Genomic DNA, 25,307 nt, shown 5'->3' on the forward strand with positions numbered 1-25,307 from the left:
TCAAAATACCGAATACCGTGGGGGTACCGTTACATGGGGGCTATACGATATCGTGGACCTGTATGGACAATTCTCTGCCGCGGTATAAAGTACCCACAAGGAACTCCTCTTGTGGATTTTCAGACAATTCCGTTGAAAAATGTGGGTAAAATCATCAAAATACCAAATATTGGGGGTTACTGTTATATGGGGCCCTGCCATTGACAAAAGTGAGATCTGTGCAAAATTTTAGCTTCCTATCTTAATTCGTTTAGACTGTAGCGTGATTACAACAGACGGACAGACGGACGGACTGGCCTAAATCGTCTTAGAATTTTACGCTAATCAAGAATATATATACTTTGTTGGGTCTAAAATGATTATTTCGATGAGTTACAAACGGAATGACGAACTTAATATACCCTCCATACTTTTTTTGGTGGAGGATATAAAAAGGAATCCTTGTCCAAGAATTGTTGAATATTTTAAATATCGTTTAAAGAATATTTACCCAAGCATCATGGTAGAATAATGCAGGTAAAAGCAAGTGTTGTTGTACAACAACCACATACAGAAATTTTTTTGTACGTAATACAAGTGTCAGAGTTGGTATTGAAAATGAGATATATCGGTCCACATTTTGGTATAGTGTCTATATAACGGTACCTCTCGATATTCGGTATTTTGATGATTGTAGCCACATTTTTGCACAGATTTGTCTGACAATTAGTCTCTGTGGGTCATAATGGGCTCTAGCTCGTGTGGCGAAACATTGCATGTGTAGGTCCACGTTTTTGTGTAGCCCCCATATAACGGTACTTTCCGATATTCGGTATTTTGATGATTTGACGAATTTGTCTAAAAATTCGTATTTGTGGGTCATAATGGGTTCTAGCTCGTACGGCGAAACATTGTACGTATTGGTCCATGTTTTGGTATAACCCCCATATAACTGAACCTCCCTATATTCGATATTATGATGTGTTTTTTCCACATTTTACTACAGATTTGTCTAAAAATTGCTATTTGTAGTTCATATTTGGTTCTAGCCCGGTGGCAGAACATTGAATATTTAGTTCCACGTTGCCTTTCAAATAGAAACCAAACTGAAGAAAGATTCGCGGAAAACAACAGCGCCACCACATTTGATAATATTGGTGGGGTAAATGTCTGTTAGTCTGTCCATCTTAAATTGTAACCACGCAACAGGTCGCAATTATGGCCCGATTCTCACGAAATTTAGCATGGATCAGAATAGAAAATTATTTTTGGAAGAGAGGATCTCAAAACTATGAGGGGTTGAAATGGACCAAAAACAGAAAAATCTTGATTTTGTAGTTTCTCTAAATGTCCAGTGGGAATTGCAAGGACCTAGAGTTTAGAGCTGCGCCATAGCAGAACCAATTTAAATGGTCATCAAACAATATTTAGCCGTTGAAATAGATCATAACTTTTACATAAAAATACGAAATTTTCCTTTAACCGCGAATATTTGAAATTCCAGCGAAATCACAAATACACGAAAAGGTGCTGATATCCAAGATATCGCATATATAGTAAAATATATACATATGTGATTTCATCAAAAAGATTAGCAATTAAATGGATATTTTGGTAATCTCACATAAAAATTATGGTCCATTTTATCCCTCAATGATTTTCTGATAACCATAGAATTTGATGGAATAATACCCTGCCCTAAACTCTAACTTTATGCAATGTTACGTGTTGATTGGCTCATAATTGTGACCTTTAGAGGGATTAAAAAGTAGGACAATTTTCTGTTTTTGGCTTCTATTCTCCCCCTAACCTTAACTCCATGCTAAATTTCAAGAGAATAGAGGACAAACACCCATAGGTATATCGATTCTGTTCGGTGAGTTAGAAAAAAAATAAATGAGACCTTTACTAAGTGCAACATATACTTCGATCATAATAATAATAGCTCGGCAGAAATTTATAAATCGACTTAAGGAAGGATTATATGAGGGTCTATGGCTCGGTCATGTTTTCTTATGCATGTAACAAACAAATACAAAAATACATAGTATCCCGTTCAACAGTGTTGTGTAGGGCATACAATATATTCAGATTCCGAATTAACCTTTATCAAGTAATGAGATTCTTGACCAAAAAATCATTTATATGGGTAAAACCTCTGATATGCCTTCTGTTTATGAAATTCGAAATCGATGGTCTTCATTTTAACAAAATGCCTCCAGAATGTCTTTTATTTTGAGATAGCCTACAGAAGATCTTAAAAATATGTGAAGAATATCATGAAATGTCTTTATGTATGTGTGAAACCTTAAATTAACTTTTGAGTATCTAAGATCATTATAAAACCTCATGAATAGACGAAATTCGGAGTATTTAATAAAGATATATTTGTATAGAATACTTCATGAGGAAGATGTTTCCCGAAGGTGTTCTGTAGAGTTGACCAATGGATACGTGTAGAATACATTACGATTTTTTATGTATAATAGTATGAAGCATTTTACTAGTGGAACGAATAATCTTAATATTCTCAGACAAATTAAACTCTCAACCGGTTATTGTGATCACTGCCTATAAAACACTACCACATTTTCCACTTTCATTTGAAACTCTTGTCAAACTAAAAATCAATATTATTTTCTCTATTTATTACATACATTTTTTCTCAATCTCCTCTGTTGCCGCTGCTGCTGTAGGCTGTGGCCTCAAAGCTGCATGGCGTTGATGTGGAAATCGACATTGTTAAGCGAAAAGGTGATCCAGTGGAAGAAGATGAGAAGGATGATGTTTTTGCACAGCAATTACAACAGCATCAACAATCAAACGCTTCCGTTTCGACAACATTTTCAAATGAGGAAAATAATAATCGCAACAACAACAATCTGAACAATAACAACGATGGATCCACAGATAATTTCATAAATAACAGAAGGCCAGATGGTAAGTATTACAGAGATCGATATGTTCTCAAATTGAACGGTAAGGCTATGTAGAAATGCAATAAGTGACACGAATCGTGTTAATTGAAAGGTCATGAAAAGTAAAATTGTGGTTGGAATTGGAATTGTTGGAACTGTGATAAGCATTCTTTATTAATAAGTAGCTGTTGTTGATGGAAATATTTATTCCCTTCACAAGGCTATGAAGTGTATATAACCTTAATCATTCCGCTTATAATTAAAGGTGAAAACACGTTTCACCTTACAAACTATACATATATTGGATCAACGAGAACTTCTAAGTAAATTTATCGATGCATGTCCGTCCTGTGTCTCTGACTGTTGCCAACACGCTATCATTCGAACTAATTGAGATAGACGCCTACAATTATACACAGCATACAATTTTATCGGTAGACATATAGCGCTCCTAAATCGTCTATGTCGGTCTATATATTCGATTGGCCACCATATATCAGTACCTCTCAATATTCGCTATTTTTACTATTTAAGCTTTATTGTGTAAAATTCGGTGTTCAAGTTCACGGTTTGGTGTAACAAAATGAGCTGAAACCCTTGTGACCAATAATAGTCTACGTAGGTCAAATATAAGGGTACCTCCACGTTACAGGTCACAATTATGGCCTGCTCCTCACGAAATTTAGTATGGAGGTGGGGTTAGGGTCGGAGTAGAAGCCTATTATTTCTGAAGATGGTCGCGAAATTTTTAGGGGTCGAAATGGACCAACAAGAGAACAATTCTAACTTTGCAGTTACTGTACAGACCAATCGACACTGCATTTTGCATGGGGTTTGAATTTAGAAGAGGACAGAAGCCTAGCTTTTTGCATGGCCATAGGCTTATATTAAGGGGAAAAATGAGCCACAACGTTTGTGTGAAAAATACTAACAATTCCAACGAAATTCTGAAGATAACTTCCAGGTGAAATCACACATACCGGAAAATCGCACTTCTAACTTTTTCTTTGATGCTGATTTCGTTGACGAATATAGCCAAACAGAGGAGACATGATCTGCGCAGATGAATCTTAATTTTAAAACATTGATATACCCTCAGCCATATGGCTACAGAGGGTATATACAATTTGTTAATGCCAAAAGTTGCGGCATTGAAATAACAGTTTAAGACCCTAGGTATCTTTGGACCAAGTTTATTTCAGGAAAGTTGGAGTCCATCTCGGTGTGTCGGTCCGTCTGTCTGGATGGTTGGTGCGCACGATAACTCTTGTAGAACGTATCTGATTTGATCCAAACTTCGTACTATTATTATAAAACTTAGATTAATATCGGTCCGTTCCTCCTTTTACCTAATCCACAAAATTTGCAAACAACATAATTTACTCCATAGAAAGAGAAATTATAGAGTCCTGCGCAGATGTTGCCTTTAGCTTTTGACCAATATTTAGGCACACCGTCATGCAGTTAGGTATTCAAAACAATTTCACACGAAAATTGTGATAAATTTTACAGCTAAATATAATCCAATGGTCAGCCAAAATACTTGACTTCTTCCTTGCCTTAATTCTCTTCTCATGCAAAATTCGGTGTCGATTGGTTCATAATTGTGGCCTATGGAGAGACTGCGAAATCAGGAAAATTTTTGCTCCATTTGAACCACTAAATGTACATCTTCAATAGGCTTTAATCTTGATCCTATTCCTACCCAAAGCAAAATTTCGTGAGTATCGGACTATAATTGCGACCTGTATATCTTACCCTTAACGCATAGTGTTGCGGGGTGTAGAAAAACTTTAGAAGATGTACAATTCAAAATTTAAAATCAAATTTTGGTGGCCATTGTGCGCTGGAAATTAAGCGAGGAAGCTCATTTTGTACTGGGTTCGATGGTGCTGAGTCCTGTTGCAATGTCCAAGGTCTGAGGCCAAAATGTTTTTGAATGCCCAAGGTTTAATACACCCTCCAGAATATTTTCGCAATAATATTCGGCATTTATTCTGATGCCACGGTCAATTAATACGAGCGGGGAGCGACCATCGGCTGTTATGGCAGCAAACCATCACCATGGCCGGCGCTTGAGCTCTAGCCCCTTCTGCCCAACCGAAGGGGCACATTTTCAGCAAGAACTACGGTGTAAGTTCAGAAATAAAGAAAATAGACTCAAAAGAGCTAAAGAGTTGCTACGCTTGGCCGAAAGTGGTGAACTGCCGAATATGGTTTTCTCCGATGCGAACACATTCGTAGTCGAGCAGTTTGTAAACAAACAAAATGATCGTGTTTACTTACAAAAGAGGTCAGCTTAAAATGTGCCTATTCGGTTCGCCACCAGAACTCAAGCGGCGGCCATGGTGGTGGTGCGGTCCGCCATAACAGCCGATGGATGTTCTCCGCTCATATTAATCGACTGTGGCATCAGAATAAATGCCGAATATTATTGCGAAAATATTTTGGAGGGTGCATTAAAGCATTGGGCACGCAAACATGTCGATCACCTCAAGCAAGCGCTTCGCCGGAATGGGCCAAAAAAGCGCAGAGCAACATTGGGGTAGCGTGTGACCGTTTCATTGGCCGTTTGAAGGCCATAGTTCGGACCAAATGTGACCAATTCGACCAAATCTAAACTTATTCTAAAATTTGATGCTATTTCCGACATTTTTGCTTTCATTAAATAAAAATTAAAAAAAAATTGTAAAAATTATGGCGTTTTACTTTGTTGCAATTTTTTGATCTCACCCTGTACACTCCATAGTATTGTACAGGGTATATAATTAATAACATATCACTTTGAATGTGTTATATACATTAGAATCCTGATTTGTTTCCTTTTCTTATATCCATAAAATGGAAACCCTTTTAAAGTAGCTATTTTCCGGAAATGGCTAGCTAGCTCCTGTTATATATTGATTAAATTCAAAACATCTGCTAATATTAGTTGGGTAGTTCGAAAAACTATTTCTGTGCATCCCCAACTATTAGAACCCATCCCACGTAGTTTGATAATGCGTTCATCCTCTTTAATATTCTGTAAATAGGCCCGAATTCAATCAAATGATGCCTTTGAAAGACGGAATATCTTGGGGGCAAAAAAAAAATACGAATACAAATTTAAGTTTGCTTCGATTAGAATTTCATTCAATGTCATAGACATTGAAAAAAAAAAACGAGCAAATTTCCATTACACATTCTGCTCATTCTCTGTTTCCTTCCATATTGTTACAGAACAACAATGTCCCTTTACTAGAAATAAATCGAATTCCGCCTCATCAATGGCAGGCACAAATGCCGATAGCTTTGACAGTGACGACAAGGAACAGAAATGTCTGCGGCTGCTCAAGAATAAAAGCGATGACATTGAACGTTATGACCATGTCCAATTTCTAATACGTGAAACATCGGCCAATAATAAATCGGATAATGAGGCATCCAGTTCGAAGGATGAGGCGGGCAAAGAGCCACCAGATGACACAGACTTCTTGTGTGATGGTAAGAATAAATTGAGGCTTTGGACGTTTGGCAGGATATTTTCAAAGGTCATTTTTCATTCTTTCCTTGCAGCTCCCCTTATATCGCCCGCAACATTTTGCAAAGTATTTCCATTTCATCTGATATTCGATCGTCAAATGAAAATTGTCCAGGCTGGTAAATCCGTGTCAAGAGTCATACCAAGGTAAGTAGTGGGAGTACATTGAAAATTTCAATTGCGTTGAGAAGGACATTAAAGAGATGCAGATATGCCACGTAAATTGGTAAAAACTTTTCCTTCCCCCATCCACCACTACAGATGTTGTCCTCATTGTTTGTTTTATCTTTCATTTTTTGTCTTTAATTCTTTAGCTGAAAAAATTGATTGATTGTTTGTTGTTTTTTTTTGCGTATCCTCTTTTCCATCGCATTTTAAACCTTTTGAGGTATGTGCGAGCTGTCTCTGAAATGTCCTTTACAAGTGCATCGATATGCCATTTATACCTTTTGTTAAGTTATTCGAAATTGATGTCTTTGTTTGTTGGTTGTTTGGTATTCGAAAAATTTTCATCTTGAATTTATGTTCATTTTTCCTTCCTTTTCTCGTTTTTCTTGTCGTTGCTGTACTCTAGAGTGGCCGAAGAAAACTGTTCGTTATTGGAAGTACTTGAAGCTATACGTCCTCATTTACAGCTGACATTTGAAAATGTATTGGCCCACATTAATACCATCTATGTCCTGCAGACACGTCAAGGTGCAATGGGTAAACATGAACGCTATCTGCGACTGAAGGTAAGTATCGCGGAGAGATGCATGTTGTTATTATTATAGCCATAAAGTGAAATTGGATTTGAAGGTGAATTTATTAGAATAAGTTTGTAAGTTCAGCAAGAGTATTATTTCGGGATATTCAATGTGGAATAGGAAGAAAAAAACAAGTAAAAATGCATTAAGTTCGGTCGGGCCGCACTTTGAATACCTCTACTATTTAGCACGAATTTGGAAAATTTCAAAAAGGTAACATTCTCCGTTACATTAGGGCCTATACGACGTACACCTACATAGGCATTGTATATATTCAAATTCGAAACTTGAAATAAACGGTGAATAATCATCAATCAAATCATCAAAATATCGTACATAGGGAGGTACCGTTATATTGGAGCTATACGAAGACCTGGACCTGCAAAGACAATTTTCTGTCACAGCCTGTAGCTTCCATTACCAACTTCAAATACGACATCTCAAATAATTTCGGTGAGTATTGTACCTAAAATCGTCAAAATACCGAATATAGGGAGGTATCGTTATATGGGGGCTATACGAAGACGTGGACCTGCACAGACAATTTTCTGTCTCAGGCTCTAGTATCAATTTCGAACTTCAAATGCCAAATTTGAAACAAATTCACCGGAATTGTATCGCTAAAATCATCAAAATACCGAATATCGGGAGGTATCGTTATATGGGGGCTATATGATAACGTGGACCTGGCCCATTTACGAACTTAACCTGCCTACTGGCAAAATAAACATTTGTGCAAATTTTTAGCCTTCTATCTCAATTCGTTCGAAAGATAGCGTGATTACAATAGACAGACAGATGGACATGGCTATCGTTATATGGGGGCTATATGATAACGTGGACCTGGCCCATTTACGAACTTAACCTGCCTACTGGCAAAATAAACATTTGTGCAAATTTTTAGCCTTCTATCTCAATTCGTTCGAAAGATAGCGTGATTACAATAGACAGACAGATGGACATGGCTAAATCTTCTTAGAATTTTACGCAGATCATGAATATATATATATACTTTGTTGGGTCTGACATGAGTATTTCGAGGAGTTACAAACGGAATGACAAATTTAATATACCCTCCATAGTATGGTGGAGGGTATAAAAATAATGGGCAACATCTTTGGAAACCTTAATAAGTTAAATATTAAGCTAATGGAGTCGGCGAAACCATACTTTGCTTGTAAAAACTCAATATAAATTTGGTTACCAACACATTATTTTATGAGGTAATATCTCACGAAAACTTCTATTTCCTGGTCACTAAGCATTGCAAAAAAGCATATATTCATTATTCATTTTAAATAATCAGAACTCGTGTGAAATTAGAAATAACAGATTTATTTTTCTTCAATTTATCGCCAAAATAAAAACAAATAACTTTATTAGAGGGACTATTTTGAAAAAAATTCCAAAAGGTATTAATCGAGATCTCGTTTTCTTAGATCATGGATAAATCATAATCAATTGTTCAAATATACAAAATTAGCAAAAATTGTTTTTCTGCATAAATGAGTAAGAATTTTGCATTATTCTGTTTTGTGATTTCTTGAATAAAAATATTGTTGAAATCGTGTGAAATTTCTGTGATAATTTCAAAGGGTTAATATACATGATTGATTTAGAAAAATCTATTTTTCGATTTTTTTGTCGCTCCAGGCATGACATATAGTTTCCTCGTTTATCTGTTGCTATGAATTATTACTCTAGAAGGATATTACGAGTCTTGACAAAAATTTGCACATCTTGATATAACAGTCGAATCATTAAAGAAACAAGTTAAAAAGTATCAATCGGTTCTGCCGACAAACTAATACCCTCAGCCATTGTTCGATTATTTAAACATATATTGGCTTCAGTTATGATTATTTTGTTGACCCTCTATGGAGTGGATTCTGAGGGAATGGGCCAATATTACCAGTTACCAGATATAGTCGACCGAAGTATTCCATTTTCCTGCTTCATCTAATACATATACAAATATTGGTATGGACAAAATTACAAGAAAATCGAAAATCCAATTTATGGGAAATCATAAATTCCATATTCATCTCTGGTTTCTTGTTGAGAGAAATATTTAGATAAAGCAATTTGTAAAGAATCGCTGGATTGTTTCGCAAGTTATGACAGAAAAAAGTATTGAAAATGTGACCCTTTGTGGGTGAGGTACCAGAAGGGGTTCACAGAACAGCAAAAGAATCTTTATAACAGATCTTGTGTTGATGGAAATATTAAGATGTACCAAGTCTGGAATGGAATCGGATGTTGATTTCCCTTTTTATGAGCTTCATGGATATTCACAATTTTTAACCTTTGTGGGGGGAGGTACCCGATGGAGTGGACCGATATATCCCATCTTCACAACAGATATTGTCTTAGTAGAAATATGTAATGGCATGTTTGAAATATGAAGAGAATCTGATGCTTATTTCGAGTTTTATGACATTCATAGATATTCAAAATGTTGACCCTTTGTAGGGCAGGTACCAGAAGGAATGGTCCGATCTCTACCGTTTTTATAACAGATCCTGTGTTAATGGAAATATTGAGATGTGCTAAGTCTAAATGGAATCGGAAGTTAATTTTGCATTTTATGAGCTTAATGGATATTCAAAATTTCGACCTTTTTTTGGGGGAGGTACCAGAAGGAGTGGACCGATATATTCCATCTTAACACCAGATCTTGAGTTTATAAATATATTGGGATGTGCGAAATTTGAAGACAATCGGACTCTTACGTCATATTTTATAAGAGTTGTAATTATTCAAAATTTTGACCCTTTGTGGCGGAGGTACCGATATTGGCCATTTTCGTGGACCGATATTGGCCATTTTCGCACTTGACATAAAACTGACGCAAATATTAAGATTTGCAAAGTTAGAGCAAATTCGGATTATGGTTACGCTTTCTGTGCAGAAAATATGTTTTTTGAAAGTTTCGATCTTTTGTGGGAAAGGTACCAAAATGAGTTTACCGATATTGCCCATCTCTGGACTCGAACTTAGTTTGACAAAAATATTACGATGTACCAAGTTTGGACCAAATCGGATAATCCACTCGAGAGTTATCGTGCGCACCAGCCAGCCGGACAGACGGACGGACGTACATCGCTAGATCGACTTCAAATGTCCTGAAACGGATTTGGTCCAAAGATACCTAGGTTCTAAAACCGTTATTTCGACTAGGCACGTTTTGACCGTATCAAATGATATATACCCTCTCTAGCCATGTGGCTGAGGGTATAAAAATGTACAAGTTGAACATTTTGTGTGGCAAAGGGTCAAAATTTTCCGTCTTCTCTAAAATTCCACAAGTTCTTTATATCAGCCCACACTTTCTGATAGGAAAACTCGTAATAAAATAGTATGACCCAGTTTTGTCTACAAATATATGTACCCTCGGTCCATAGCCACTGTGTGTAGGATTTATATAAGATTACGATTCTAAAAATATTTGTAGTTTTTGTGGCTTATGGAGAGGAAGAAAGAAATTGACCAACACATTGTACTTATTTACAACGATTAGCCACAGTGTCATAACTCAAAACTGAAAGTTGATATCGAACAGGGTGAACCGATGCAGTTTTTCATCGAAAATGACATATTATTGACAAATGTATTATGTATTGTAAGATATATGCTATAATAGCAATAAATCGACAACAATATCCCCGTAGGCTATGAAGGTAGCTAAAAACTGAAGTCTCGTGTATCAAAGTTTTGAAGTTTGGCATCGCAAATTAACCTAAATAGATGTTTCACATATTTTTGAAATCATATGATTAAATCCCTTGGAATCCTTGGATTGGAGGTATATAATATCTTCGACAATTTTCAAAACAAGAGTTACTCAAATAGAAAATGTTAACCCTCTTGCGAGTCATGGGGTAAAAAGTCCCTTTGAATAAGATCGTAGCAAGACAACTTATTCTGCAAAATTATTTGTCGAATTTTACAAGAGGTCAGACATCAAATATCTAAATCTTACCTACATGCTCAATATTACTTGGCTGTACATCTGACGAAAGACCAAATCATATACTTCCTTTTAGGATTCGTGTTTTTTTAAGTGTTGACAATTTTTGTGGTTGATATCACTTTCTCACCGCGGAAATTGCATCCCTCGGGAAGAAATGATCCATGCCCGTGGTAGTTTTAAGTGTGACTAAATAGCGTATACAGCGTTACTTCTAATAAAAATTCAAAAAAATCTGGTCGTAGGACTCAGCTTTGTTCTTAACTCAAACCCCACAAAAATTCTACACCTATTGGTATATAATTGTGAACATTTCATGGGTATCGGAAAACTGCGATCTATAGAGTCATTAAATTTAAAATTAAATTCGATATTAAAGGTTACGAAAAGTTCTAAGTTGGTACTAAACTTACAAGACGATTCCATTTGGTATTATGTGAACATATAGAGCTAAAAACTTTAAATTTGACATGAGAATCAGAAGTCTGGATAAGTCGGATACATAAGGGTTTCGTAAATGTGTACTATAATTGTACTATATTTCGTATTGGGTGAAGGGATAAAGTAAAATTGTGGTAGCGGCTAAACTGGAGAGTAAAACCCCTCTCACAATTTAGGCTAAGGATTAGAAATAATTTTAATTCAGAATCTAAGGTTCACATATCCTTGAAAAAATGAACCAGATTCATATCCTTTTTTTCATTCCACATGTCTTGCTAAAGATTATATATATATATTTTTTTTTTTTTTGATTTACTTTACTAACCACCCAATATTTTAATTCACAGAGCTCTGCTGGTTTTCAGCAACGCAAAAAGTATTTCAATCTTACTCTTTATTTTTATTGAGAGCAGAAAAAATAAAAATGCACACAAGTTTATTACTTAACGAAAATTTAAAAATAATATTTTTTATTATTTTAGGTCAATGATAAGCATTTAAGTAAAGTACTATATATTGATATCTCGGACATCCCCATCTAAGAAGAAAAACAACAATTTATATTATTTTTCAATTAAAAATGTCCTTCGATTTTCATTAGATCGGCACATGGTCACACACATCATCAGCTTCATAAACACTACTGCTACTTAGAAAATTGATTAAAATTGGCACACGCACATACACAATTATTTTTTGTAAGTGTGTTCTTGTGTGTGTGTGTTTTTTTTTTTCACTTTCTCTCAAGTGAAATTAAAATACAACGTAACATGGCCACAAAACTAATGAACCAACGAACGAGTTATGAGAGTTAGTCATTTTGGCTTGTACAACAATCTGGAGAGAAGAAGGTCAAAAACGATGAATCACTTGTACAGTCAAGCTTTTTACTTACATTACACACACACAAATTTGCTTTTAAATGAACGGACGTGTCGAGAATTTCAATAGGTCTTGGCATCCTCTAAAGCAAGGCCATTTGTTGGCAATAGAAAGTCTTGAAGAACAAAAGGATTTATTTTTGGTTACGTTCTAACTGTTCACAAATGAAATTAACAATTGTCATATTGTGTAGTTTGCAATGTTGTTGCTGTTGTTGTTATAATAGAAGATGAAATAAAATGGACAATTCATATGCCTTCGCCCTTAATTTAATTGGCGAAGTGCTTATAGTTTGGGTGGGATATCTACTAAAATACTTTAGATAAAAGTAAAAAGAAGGGCATTGGTCAGAGGAGTAAATTATACACCAAAACTATTACACATTTAGGTAAACAACAATGTAAGTATGGTATTTTGTTCGTTGCTGTGCCATTAATCATTTTACCATTTTTACATCATATACACAAAAGTCAGATATTTGATTCTTTGAAGTAGACATCTAAATATTTTTGCATGAACATGAAGAAATGTACTTGTGGAAACTGTGCAATGAAAATATTTCCTTATGAGTAAGAATGAAAATTATTTTTTATTAAAAATAGTTACACATATCCTAAGACCCACCATATAGTTTACCGATTATCACAACTCAATGATCCGAGTCGGTCCATCCATCCATACGTCTGCCCATGTTTTTCATTCCCTGCAAATAATAGTTCAGAGCGAATTTCTCATATATTTTTAAGCCACAGCGAGAACTGTACGCACGAAGAGAAAATCCGATTTGGTCCCAACTGGACAATATAGGTCCACTTATTTTCCACTTTCAAATCTCATAGAGAGGGATGGAAGTAACCGATATTGTTCCAACTTAGCACATTTTAAAATATTAACAAGCTTAGTTCGGTCGGGTCGAACTTTTTACACCCTCCACCATTCAGAAGGAACTTAAAATATAAAAAAAGTAACCTCGAAATATACCGCTTAAATAAAAACTTTTTTATGGGGGCTATACAAAGACATGGTGTTGGATAAGTAATTTTCTGTCATAGGCTCAAGTACCGATTCCGAACTTCAGATACGAAATTTGAAACAATTCCGGTGAACAATGTCACAAATATCATCAAAATACCGAATAAAGGGAGGTACTGTTGTATGGGAGGTATGTATACTAAGACGTGGAGCTGCATAGATAATTTTGCGGCATAGGTTGTAGCATCCATTACAAGCTTCAAATACGAAATTTAATGCAATTTCGATGAATAATGTTGCGAAAATCCTAGTAATACCGAATATCTTTCGATATGATTGCTATACTAAAACGTAGACCTATATGGACAATTCTCTTTCAGTTGGTAAAGTACTCACAATGAACTCCTTGTGCGGATTTTCAGACTCTTCCATTGAAAAATGTGGCTAACATCATCAAAATACCGAAAATCGGGGAGTACCATATTATGGGGTCTATACGATATCGAGGACCTGTATAGACAATTCTCTTCCAGGTGGTAAAATACTCACAGTGAAATTCTTGAGCAGAATTTCAGACAATGTCATTGAAAAATGTGACTAAAATCATCAAAATACCGAATGTCGGGAGGTACAGTTATATGGGGAATATCTGATATCGCGGACCTATACAGACAATTCTCTTTCAGGGGATAAGGTACTCACAGAGAAATCCTTATGTAGAATTTCAAACAATTCCATTTAAAAATGCGGTTAAATCATTAAAATACCGAATATAGAGAGGTACAGTTATATGGGGTCTTTACGATATCGTGGTCCTATATAGACAATTCTCTTTCAGGGGATAAAGTACCCACGAAGAACTCATTGTGTAGAATTTCAGACGATTATCAAAATGCCGATTATAGGGTGGTACCGTTGACATTCGCTATCGTGGACTGATAAAGCTTATTTTCAAACTTGACCTGCCTGCACACAAAAAACTTATCTGTGCAAAATTTTTCCTTCCTATCTTAATTCGTTTTGACTGTAGCTTGATTAATATACCCTCCATACTATGTATGGTGGAGGGTATAAAAATGGAATATATCGGTCCATTCCTTCTAATACCTCCCCCACAAAAGGTCGAAATTTTGAATATCAATTAAGCTCATAAAACGCGAAATTTCCATCCGAATCCAGTAAGACTTGGCTCATCTGCATATTTCTATCAACACAAGTTATATAATAAAGATGGTATATATCGGACCATTTCTTATGGTACCTACCTCCCACAAAACGCTCAAAGAAAGCGAAATAAGCATCAAACTCTCTTCAAATTTCACACATACAAAAATTGTTGTTAACACAAGATCTGTTGTGAAGATAATATATATCCGAAACCCCTTCTGGTAACTCACTCACAAAGGCTCACAATTTTCAATACTTATATCTGTCATAACTTGCGAAACTAGTCTGCGATTTTTCTCAAAATGATAACATATCTCATATAAAGTGAAGGAACTAACCAATGTAGTCGAAATCTGCCACGTCGTAATATTTATATCATATTTATTTAGGTCCGATACGAAATGGAAAATATTGACACATTTCTTCGAATCCTACTCTATAGTGAGTAGACAATTTAAATTATCGTAACAGAAGTCAAAATATATTTAAATAATCGAACATTGGCTGAAGGTATACATCTGTCGGCTAAACCGACTTTTTAACTCGTTTTTAGTTATACAACTCTTTGTGGGTGAGCTATCAGCATAACATTTTTCTGTATATTTAACGATTCCCGTCTGTGGGGCCCACTGTTGTTGTTGATGGTGCCCACAATATTAAAGATAAATTAGTGGAAAGGGACCCCTCTATTTGCATAAGAAAAAGTTGGAATATTGTTCTTCAAAAAAAATTAAATAAAACTAATTTTAATACAGTTTAAATATTCACATGGAGGAGGTTTACAAAATCCGCCAAACGTACCGTTGTTTTATCTGTAATACATAGGTTTATAAATTGTAATGGACTAAGGGACTAAGGGAATGATAATGGATGGATAAATGCTATGAAGAGCAATATTTTGTAAGATAGATTCTTCACTTTAGCACAGAGTTCAAAACCGAACACTTTATGGTCAGGTTTTACAAAGTGATGTCATGGGAATCTTTTTAAAATCATATTGTAATTGATAAATCGTATTCCGCTTAACAAGAAATTTGCAACTTTGTTGGCTTATTTTGATTTTTGTCACTCCACCACACACCAGAATATATTTTTTAAGACTAGGGCAAACCTCTTCACTTACGTTGTTATGTTTACACTTCGTTTTCAATAAAAGTTCGTCCTTAAAATCTAATTACACACACTCATAAGATGTACGGACTAATGCATTGCAATAAATTTCAAAACTTTTCTTAAAATACAGTCTCCTTTTTTTTTCTTTTCACGCACTTATTTACTTTGGCAAAATCACTGAACTTAATTGGATAACTTTCCTTTTAAAGTTCCAATTTCTTTGCCATATTCTTTTCTTTAAATTATGACAAGAGTGTTTTCCCTTCATTTTATGTTCTCGCTTGCTTTAAAGGAAAGAAAAATTCCATCTCATTGAAGATGACTGCTTCCGAGCAGGGACAGTGACATGTTTCTGACATTGATGTCTACCGCAAATGTCTGGTTATATTTTACAGTCAAATAATGGTCCTTAAAAGGCGCAAACCGACAAAGTAGCTAGAGGGGTGAAACAGTATCGAAAAAAATGACAAGGAATCTCTGGGAGGGGTAAGGGAAAAGATGACATTAAGTGGTTTTTACAGCACAAATGTTGGCTGCTTCTTTAAGGATATATCATCAGCGATATTATACTTTATATGAAACAAGGACAATGACAACAACAACATAGCGACAAACTTTATGGAGGGGAAATTGAAAACAGCAGAAGAATTCAACACGAAAATATGCTATAAAATTTGTATGAAGCATGGGTGTATGTACTACATATAGTGGGGTTACATACTCATTGTACGAGTATGTGTCTAAAGTTTATTTTAACGATAGGCATGTCTTTAAGAAAACTTTGCAATTTATGTAATTGCCCCTCGAAATGCGTGTCAAGTAAATTGCAGGAGGAAATTTTAACTCTAAGGGTAAAACAAGAAATCTCATTAGATGCAAATAAAAATCGATTTTTCTGCATATATAGAGAAGAGTTTGGGTGGAATATTGGTACTAGTAAAAATCTAATATTTAAGGTATTTTCTCGACACAATTAAAGAATTTTTTCAGGCAGGGAATGCTTTAAAGTTCTTCTATAGGCAAGATGTCTTTTCAAGGTCTTCTATACTCAGAGACCATCTAAACATTTTATATGTACAAAAGATGAATGCGTTTTTCTATAATCAAAAGTTCTTCTATATGCAAGAGTTCAAACACAAGACCTTTAAAGCTTCTCTATTGACATCAAAAGCGACTTGAGTTGATAGAATAACTCTCTAAAGTTCAACTTCCATGCCCACAAAACTATTGAACGGTCCTTAATGAAGGGAAATCCTGTTAAATCACTCCAGTCAGTCAATCAGTCCTTTCGATAGACTTAGACAAACCATTTTTCTAGATTGAGAAGCCCTTTCAAGAGTCCTCTATACACAAAAGATCCTTTGGAGGTTTCCTAAAGACAGAAGATCCTTTGAAGGTATTGCATATACACAAAAAAAACTTATGTGTTCAGAGAAGGTCCTTCAGTAGTCTATTATACACGGAGGACTTTTCGTAAGTCCTTTATAGACAATATCGTTCAAGAGCCATCTATACAAGGAAGAACTTTTAAAAGTTCTCTATACATTAAACAGGCGTTTCAAACGTAGAAACGACCCTTAAAATGACTTCTGTAGAGAAAATACAAAGACATCTCAAAGGTCTTCTATACAGGGTGAAACAAAAAAAAACTGCAACAAAGTCAGACGCCATAATGCTTTTTTTTAATTTTATTGAATGAAAGCAACAAATTTCGGAAATAGCAACAACGAATTGGTCACCTTTGGCACGAATTGTGGCCTTCAAACGGCCAATGAAACACCCAATGTCACACCCAGCCCAAATGTTGCTCTGCGGTATTTTGGCCCATTCCCGGCGAAGCGCTTGCTTGAGATGATCGACACTTTGGTATTTTTTAGTGCCAACCTTACTTTCCAAAATACTCCAGACACAATAGTCAAAAAGATTGGTATCCGGAGATTTTGGTTGCCATTGTGCGCTGGAAATGAAGCGACGTACCTCATTTTGTAACCATTTTTGGGTGGCTGAGTGCGATGGTGCTGAATCCCGTTGGAATGACGAAGGTCTGCGGCCAAAATGTTTGCGTGCCCAATCCAGAATATTTCCCGATACTATTGGGCATTTATTCTGATGCCACGGTCTATTAATACGAGCGGAGAGCGACCATCGCCTGTTATGGCAGCTCGAACCATCACCATGGCTGGCACTTGAGTTCTGGTGGCCAACCGAAGGTGCAAATTTTCAACTGACCTCTTTGGCAATTAAACACGATCTTTTTGATTGTTTACAAATTGCTGGACAACGAATGTTTTCTCATCGCAGAAAACAAAATTTTGCAGTTCACCACTTTCGTTCAAGCGATGCAACTCTTAAGCTCTTTTGGGTCTACTTTTTTTCTATTGCGGTGTAAGTTCTTGCACATTTTGGAATTTCAATGGCTTTTCTCCGAGCTCATTTTTTAATATTTGCGAATGAGATATTGCGATATGTTCAGCTTACGAGCCATTTTTCGGCCACTGCGACGTGGGTTTCGATCAAATCGCTACTTTAATTTTCGAACCATTTCTGCTGATGTTGCTAATTTCTTACGTCAACTTCCTTGACGTTGGGCTACGCTACCAGTATCACGGTAACGAGCGATGTTACGAGACACAAAATATTTATTCACATTTTAATGCTGGAGTGCTCTAACGATAGCCACTTGTGTTTCCAGTCAAATATAAAGAAATCACACTATCACTCTTGAATTCCATCACGAATAACTTTTTTTCTGGAAAGTTCTCACCAATATGCTTTTGTACGCTTGTAAACAAAATAATTAGCTGTCACTGGAATAATTTTAACAGCTGTCGGACGAGTGACAGCAGTCTTAAATTGGTTGCAGTTTCTATAGGAAGGGTTTATGTTCTTTAGAAACCTTTATCCGTGATTAGAACTAATTTTCTTGACTTTCAAAATACTTCAAATTTGAAGGTTGTGTTGGACCAATAATGAACATTTTTTTCCAGAGAGAGAGATTCTATCCATGTGACACCCACATGTAAATTTACATGTCATTACATTTGCTATTGCTTCCGAGAAACTCTAGATGCTGAAAAACAGGAGATATCGTTATATAGAGACTATGTCCCGTTTGATAGCAATCACCAAACCTTTTTGACAAGCGAAATGACGGATTTGATAGAGAATATACAATTTGTGTAAGAACTTGTTATGAATTTCTCTCCGTGTATTCAAAATATTTGTGCCTGAGGCAAAGATAATTGCCTCTCTGTTGTCAATGCCTGTCTATCTGTTAGATGTTACAAGTATCAATCAAATTTCACTTCAATCAAACACAATATTCCTTTCTTAATGAGTGTATCGGTAATATAATACGCATGAAATAGGAAATGTCGAGCACCATACCATCAACCCACAGATTTTGTTGTATGGAAAGAGCACCATCTACATATGTATGTATCCTGGAACAACAACATATGTATGTGAGTATTTTCCACTTAAATTCTTTTTGTATGTGGAAATTTTATAGCCTAAACAACCAACGGGAGTTGAACAAGGAAGGGAAAAACGTAAATTAAGAGGAAAACAAAATCCGCATGGGGTGCATGGTGCTCCTTAAATTTTCATGAAACTCAGAATATTATAGGAATCTACATAAAATTTAATGCCACATTATGTTTGATTATGCACCAAAATGTATTTGGCTATTATTTTTATTATTATGCGGCCAATTGACGATATAACCGCATTTCGGAGATTCCAAGATGACAGCCCAAGTATTGTTGCCGGTGATGGCATTTTAAAGAAAGGGCTTTGTTACCAAAATGCAAAAAATAAAGACATTTTCCTTGGTGGTTTTCCATCCATTCGTTAAAAGACAATGTGGTTTACGACTTCTGATCTCCTGCTTTTTATGGACTTCTGTTGAACAGACAGACTTCTAGGTGACGTGGAGGAAATTGTTCTCACTCACAACATTTGATTATACTGTCTTGTAATTGAATAGAAATAAGGGGTGTAATAAAATCGCAGGATAATATCTGGTGCAACAGTTAAAAAGATTTTATGAACATTGTATGCAAATAATTCATAGCTGTTTTTTTTCGTATTTTTCTTACAGGGTCAAATGATGTATATACCGGAATCAGATCGCATTTTATTTCAATGTTATCCAAGCGTAATGAATTTAGATGATTTGACAAAGTAAGTATAGACTTTTGGTTCTCTTTTTGAATTGTAAAATATATTCGTTGCAAGATTGTGTTTTATGTGTGAGAAGATAAATCTAGCAAGTTATTAGATTTATGGCCTATCGGTGTTACCACAAATAGCAATGCGGATTTTGCGGTTATCTTTGCTAATCCGACTTTCCAATTTTGAAAATAATATAATATGAAGTCGTTATTCGGTCTAAAATGAAAGTGATGTATACAAATTCGAATTTTTAATTTTTCCGCAAATACTAAACGAAGTTATTCGATACTATCCATTTTCAAACTTTACTGAGGAAATGCGACCCACAAATCCTTCTTCGAACTTGTTCTAATATTAGGATATAACAATTGTTCATTAAAATCTATATGTCCAGATAGATCGAAAGTACGAACCGTAGTTTTGTAGGCCATGCTAAAAACAAACTGATATCAAAGACAGCTTTTGGATCTTAAATAAAAATATATGTAGGTCATATATAAAAATTACTCTTGTATTCGGCAATGTTATAATAAAAAAATGTTTCAGCCGCAGTAGTTTCCAACGACTTATAAAAATCATATCAAAATTTTTGATTTTCAAACATGTTGTCTATTTCTACTATCTTCTCTAACATAGTCATTGGGAGCTTCTTTAAAGCTGCCTGGGAGATTCCCTTGAAAATACACACATACGCCGATGCTAAATACGTACAACCTGGTCTATATTAAGCGTGTCTCTTCTTTATAGACTGCTTAAGCTCAACCCATCCTTACGAATTCTCTCAGCTCACTCCCAATAGCACGCCTTCAAAGACCACGTTAAAAACTACCATCGTCGACTCACTTAGAAAAACTTTATTAAACTCACCTAAAAAACGTCTTTAGGCTTAAATGCTGCTTTAAACAAGTCTAGAAATACTCAAATCTACCCTAAATCTACTTTAAACTCATCTAGAAAGTTTTCCTTTCGCTCGTTGATGTTAAACTTATCTAGCAGGGCTCCCTTAAACTTGCCTAGAAAGAACTTTCAAAGACTCATTTAGAAACTCAATCCTTAATTCTTCTAGAAAGACTACCTTAAACCTCCCCCGCTTAAGCTATGAAGACTATTATAAACTCGTCTATACTCCCTTAAACTCGTCTATAGACACTTCCTTTAACTCGCCTATAGAAACTCCCTTAAACTCGTCTATACTCGTAGAGACCTCCTTTAACTCGCCTGTATAGACTCCCTTAAAATCGTCTATAGAGACTCTCCTAAACTTGTCTATAGAGACTAGAACATGCCGTTGAACTCGTATTTTGCCATTCGCCCATGTTCAGAAATACTGCCTAGAAATAACCCTTTAAACCCGTCTAGAATTACTGACTGTCTTGCTTTGATTCGAGAGACTGGCATCAGTCTCTCGATAGAGACCGCTAGCTAATCTATGGGCTAAGGGCTTCAGCTAGTTTATGAGACGGTCCCTGGGTCGTCCATAGAGACATCCTCTGGGTCTATAAAGACGTCCTTTTTTTGGTCTATAAAGGCGTCCTATTTTTAGTCTATAAAGACTAGAAAGACTACCTTAACAAGTCTAGAAGGACAGAGTGGCTTTGGCTCGTCTATACACACTTTTAGCTAAAGACTGCCTTTTGCCCGTTCATGGAGACTGTCTTCAGTTCGTCCATAAAGACTGCATACGGTTCGTCTACAGAGAAGGCCTCTGATCGTCTATAGAGATGGCGCTGATCGTCTATAGAGACGGCCTCTTTTTCGTCTATAGAGACACCCTCCAACTCGTCTATAAAAATGACACTCTTCAGCTTGGCTTCTTGATAGCCTTAAAAATGTCTATTACAATTATAATAGTCCTTGATAATTTTCTGTCGATTTTCCTTCTGATAGTCCCTGTTTATGGTGGACCCTGTAAAATGTATGTAAATCCTCTCTAACTCTACTTGTATTTGAGGCCTTCACAACTAACTAACTATAGAGCCAATTTCAAGCTCGTTTAAGCAAAAAACTTTCAGAACCTCTATAAAAAAAGGAACTCTTTCAGCTCGTTTATAATTTAGACTTTTTTCTTTTTTACTTTTTTATTTTCCGAGGGTCCGATTTTTTTTTTTTTTTTTTTTTTGTAAATCCTAGATTTTTTATCTAAAAATCCTTGAAAAAAATGATTTTACTTCTGGTAGACCTTGACGAAATTATATAAATACAAATAAATTGACGTTAAGTTCAGCCAGGCCGAACTTCTAATACCCTCCACCATTGGGTAAATCAAACATTTGTAAACAAAAGTATCTGAATTCAAACGTATTCCACTTTAATCTAAAAATTCCAGTGAAATCGGTAGGATATGGGGCCATACTAAAACAGGAGCCTATGTAGATAGTTTCATACTACAACAATTGTAATCTATTGCGAGTCTTAAATACCAAATTTTGCAAAATTCGTGAGTAAATGTGACTAGGATTATTAGGAGCAATATCGACAATGTTGTAGAACCCATTATGAAGTTCAAATACCAAATTTTACACAAATTTTTTAGAAAATGTGCCTTAAATATCAGAATATCGAATACCCAATGGAATCGTTAAATGTGCTCTAAAGGAAAACGTGGACCTAGATATTCAATGTTCTGCGACCAGACCTAGAACCCATTACAAGCTTCAAATACCAATATTTACACGAATCCTTTTGTAAGAAAATTGTAGGTTAAACCATAAAAAATGAATATCGAAAGGTACTGTAGTCATACGGGGTCTATTCGGAAACGTGCACCTACATGCACAATGTTAGTCCATCGGAGCTAGAACCCATTACGAACTACAAATTACTTTTTTAGACAGATCCGTTGAAAAATGTGGCAAAAATCATCAAAACACTGACCATCGGGTGGTACACCAAAAAGTGACCTCTATATATATATATGAACTATTTTCCGCCACCGGAGCTAGAACCCATTAATACCATTAAAATATAAATAAATCTGTGGAAAAATGTGGCAAAATCATATAAATTCAAACAGACGGACATCGTTAAATCGTCTTAGAATTTTAGGCTGATATACTTTTGGGGTCTACGATGAATATTTAGGGATGTTTCAAATGGAATGACAATGTTAATATTTTGAAGGTGGAGGGTAAGAAAATATTCTGCTCAGCTGGTCCATAGAACAGAAAAATCGCTTGATTTGTCTATAATAAGACTAAAAAGGACTCTGTAAAGTCCCCCTTGGCCCTCTTGCAAAAGACTCCATTTGGCTAAACTACATTTGATCTTATTTACAAAGATTTCAATCAGCTTGTCTATAAACATTTATGCAGCTCACACACACAAATTGACCGCAAAGACGATTTATGTTATCTGTAAAAAATATCCTTAGCTTGTCTAAGGAGAATCATCTCAGCTGCTTTATTCTCCCTATTGTGGAGAATCATATATAATAGGAAAAAACCCATAATCTATAAGAAAAAAACTTTAAAATTGAAAAATTGCAAACAAAAGCTGGCAATTTAACACATCCGTGAGCAAAATGTACACCACGATTGGCAATAATGACAGAATCGAAAAAAAATAAATCGCCTTAGAAATGAAAAAAAATGAAAACTTTCCAATAACTTTCATTTCTTCTTTTGAAGGTAATCATTTCGGGCTATCTAAGCTATCAAAGGTCGTCATTGCTGAAATTCAATTAAAAATAGACAATAGCCTAAACGGATGATTTGAGAGAAGGCAATTCATTATTACATTCGAATGTGGTGTATCGAATTCACTGCCACCAGGAACAATTTCAATGGAAACAATAGTTGACCCCGGGTGTTTGTTTAATAGTCAGCTCCTCGGGCACAGCATGCATTCGTATAAGTGTACATCTGACACTTCCGTTACCCCCCACTGCCCGGCTGACTGCAATCATTATTGTCAGCTATCAGTGTATGCTTCTCATTCTTCAACTAGACAGACAGATGGATAAATGTTTATTGTGTCGAAGCTGGGAGTTTTTTTTTTCCTTCTCTGGTGTTTCTCTGGCAATTTGTCATTTGTGAATAAAAGCTGTATTCCATAATCGTTTCTAGGATTTTATTTATTTCATTTTGTTCGTCCATTCCATACATTTGTTGTTGTCGGTTTTTATTTTTATTATTTTTAGAATGGACAGGCATATATAGTCTACAAAGTTTACGATAGAAGTTGATGAGGTTGTTGTTGTGGTTGTTGTTGTGGTTGTTGTTGTGGTTGTTATTGCAATTGTTGTAAATGTTACTCGACAAATTCAGTGACATATGTCATGGTATGTTACACACGTCCACTCACACACATACAAAATCAACCATGAATTTTCAATGTCATTGCCGGATAAAGGAATTAATTCAAAAGAAAGGCCTTTTCCATTGAAAGGTTAAACATTTTAAAGTTCATTGCTGAAGAACGATGGGTAAATAGAGATATTTACAGCTGAAAATGACTGTTTGGATACGTTCTCTATTAACTATATACAGCTTCTATAGAAACTTGGAAAAAGTTAATGAATAAAAAATTATTTTTTTTTGGAAACAGAAAAGAATGGTAGAAGTAAGCTACTAATGATATGCAAGGGCAGTGATTTTTTTTAAAACTTATATAAAGGGTGTTTTTCTAAGGGCTTGCAGAATTAAGTTTTAAGAATTGTTTTAAGAATTGTTTTATATATATATATATATATATATATATATATATATATATATATATATATATATATATATAAAAGGATTGATCTTGAAATTTGGAATGAAATCAACTGATGGAGTGCAGGATAGATTTACCAAAGGGTTTTTGGAAATTCGAACTTTATGGTTACAAAAATTTCTAAAATGGTACTGAACTTCTAAAATGCTACCATTTGGTATAATGTGAACGGATATAGTTCAATAATTGAAATTTAATTATGGTGTGAGAATCGAGTTTGGAAAGCTTGAAGCTTGTTTTGGAAGTGTGTACTAAGTTTGCGAACTGTACTAAATATGGAAGAGTTTGGTTTACGGTGAAGGAAAGAAACTGAATTTTCGAAGTTTTTATATTGGGATCACTGTATCTGATAGATTTACTAATTAAAGTCAGTTTTGGAAATGTATACAAAATTTTGGTACTTTGATTTGATTTTGTTAAATGGTACATAATTTGGTATTGCATGAAGGGATAGAGATAAAGTTCTGGAATTGGATATTTACATTATTGACGGTGTCTGTGTTTGAGAATTGGGGGTGGTTTATTTTAATTTTCCAACAATTACAGTACGAATTTAATTCTAGGGGTTGAATATGGAGACATTTTGGACAGAAAAATTAAATGTGTGTCCATTTTACAATGCTTATGATGATTTTGAAGATTTTTTGGTGTAATATATAAACATGTTATTCTTTTCAAAAAAAAAAAAAAGGAATAATACAGGTTGAGAT

General features: G+C 35.2%; 1 protein-coding gene across 1 annotated transcript in view; it reads left to right on the forward strand.

Annotated features, from left to right (window-relative positions):
* LOC101891503 (guanylate cyclase soluble subunit beta-1) overlaps nt 1-25,307 on the forward strand; it is a 233,847-nt gene that overhangs the window by 134,954 nt on the left and 73,586 nt on the right. The window contains exons 7-11 of the mRNA XM_020039810.2: nt 2,676-2,919; nt 6,117-6,380; nt 6,453-6,564; nt 6,992-7,151; nt 19,811-19,893. Of these exons, the coding sequence (XP_019895369.1) occupies nt 2,676-2,919; nt 6,117-6,380; nt 6,453-6,564; nt 6,992-7,151; nt 19,811-19,893 (863 nt within the window). The remainder of the gene's footprint in view (nt 1-2,675; nt 2,920-6,116; nt 6,381-6,452; nt 6,565-6,991; nt 7,152-19,810; nt 19,894-25,307) is intronic.

The sequence above is a fragment of the Musca domestica genome, unplaced genomic scaffold (genome assembly GCF_030504385.1).
Source record: "Musca domestica strain aabys unplaced genomic scaffold, Musca_domestica.polishedcontigs.V.1.1 1, whole genome shotgun sequence".
In the NCBI taxonomy this organism is placed as follows: Eukaryota; Metazoa; Arthropoda; class Insecta; order Diptera; family Muscidae; genus Musca; species Musca domestica.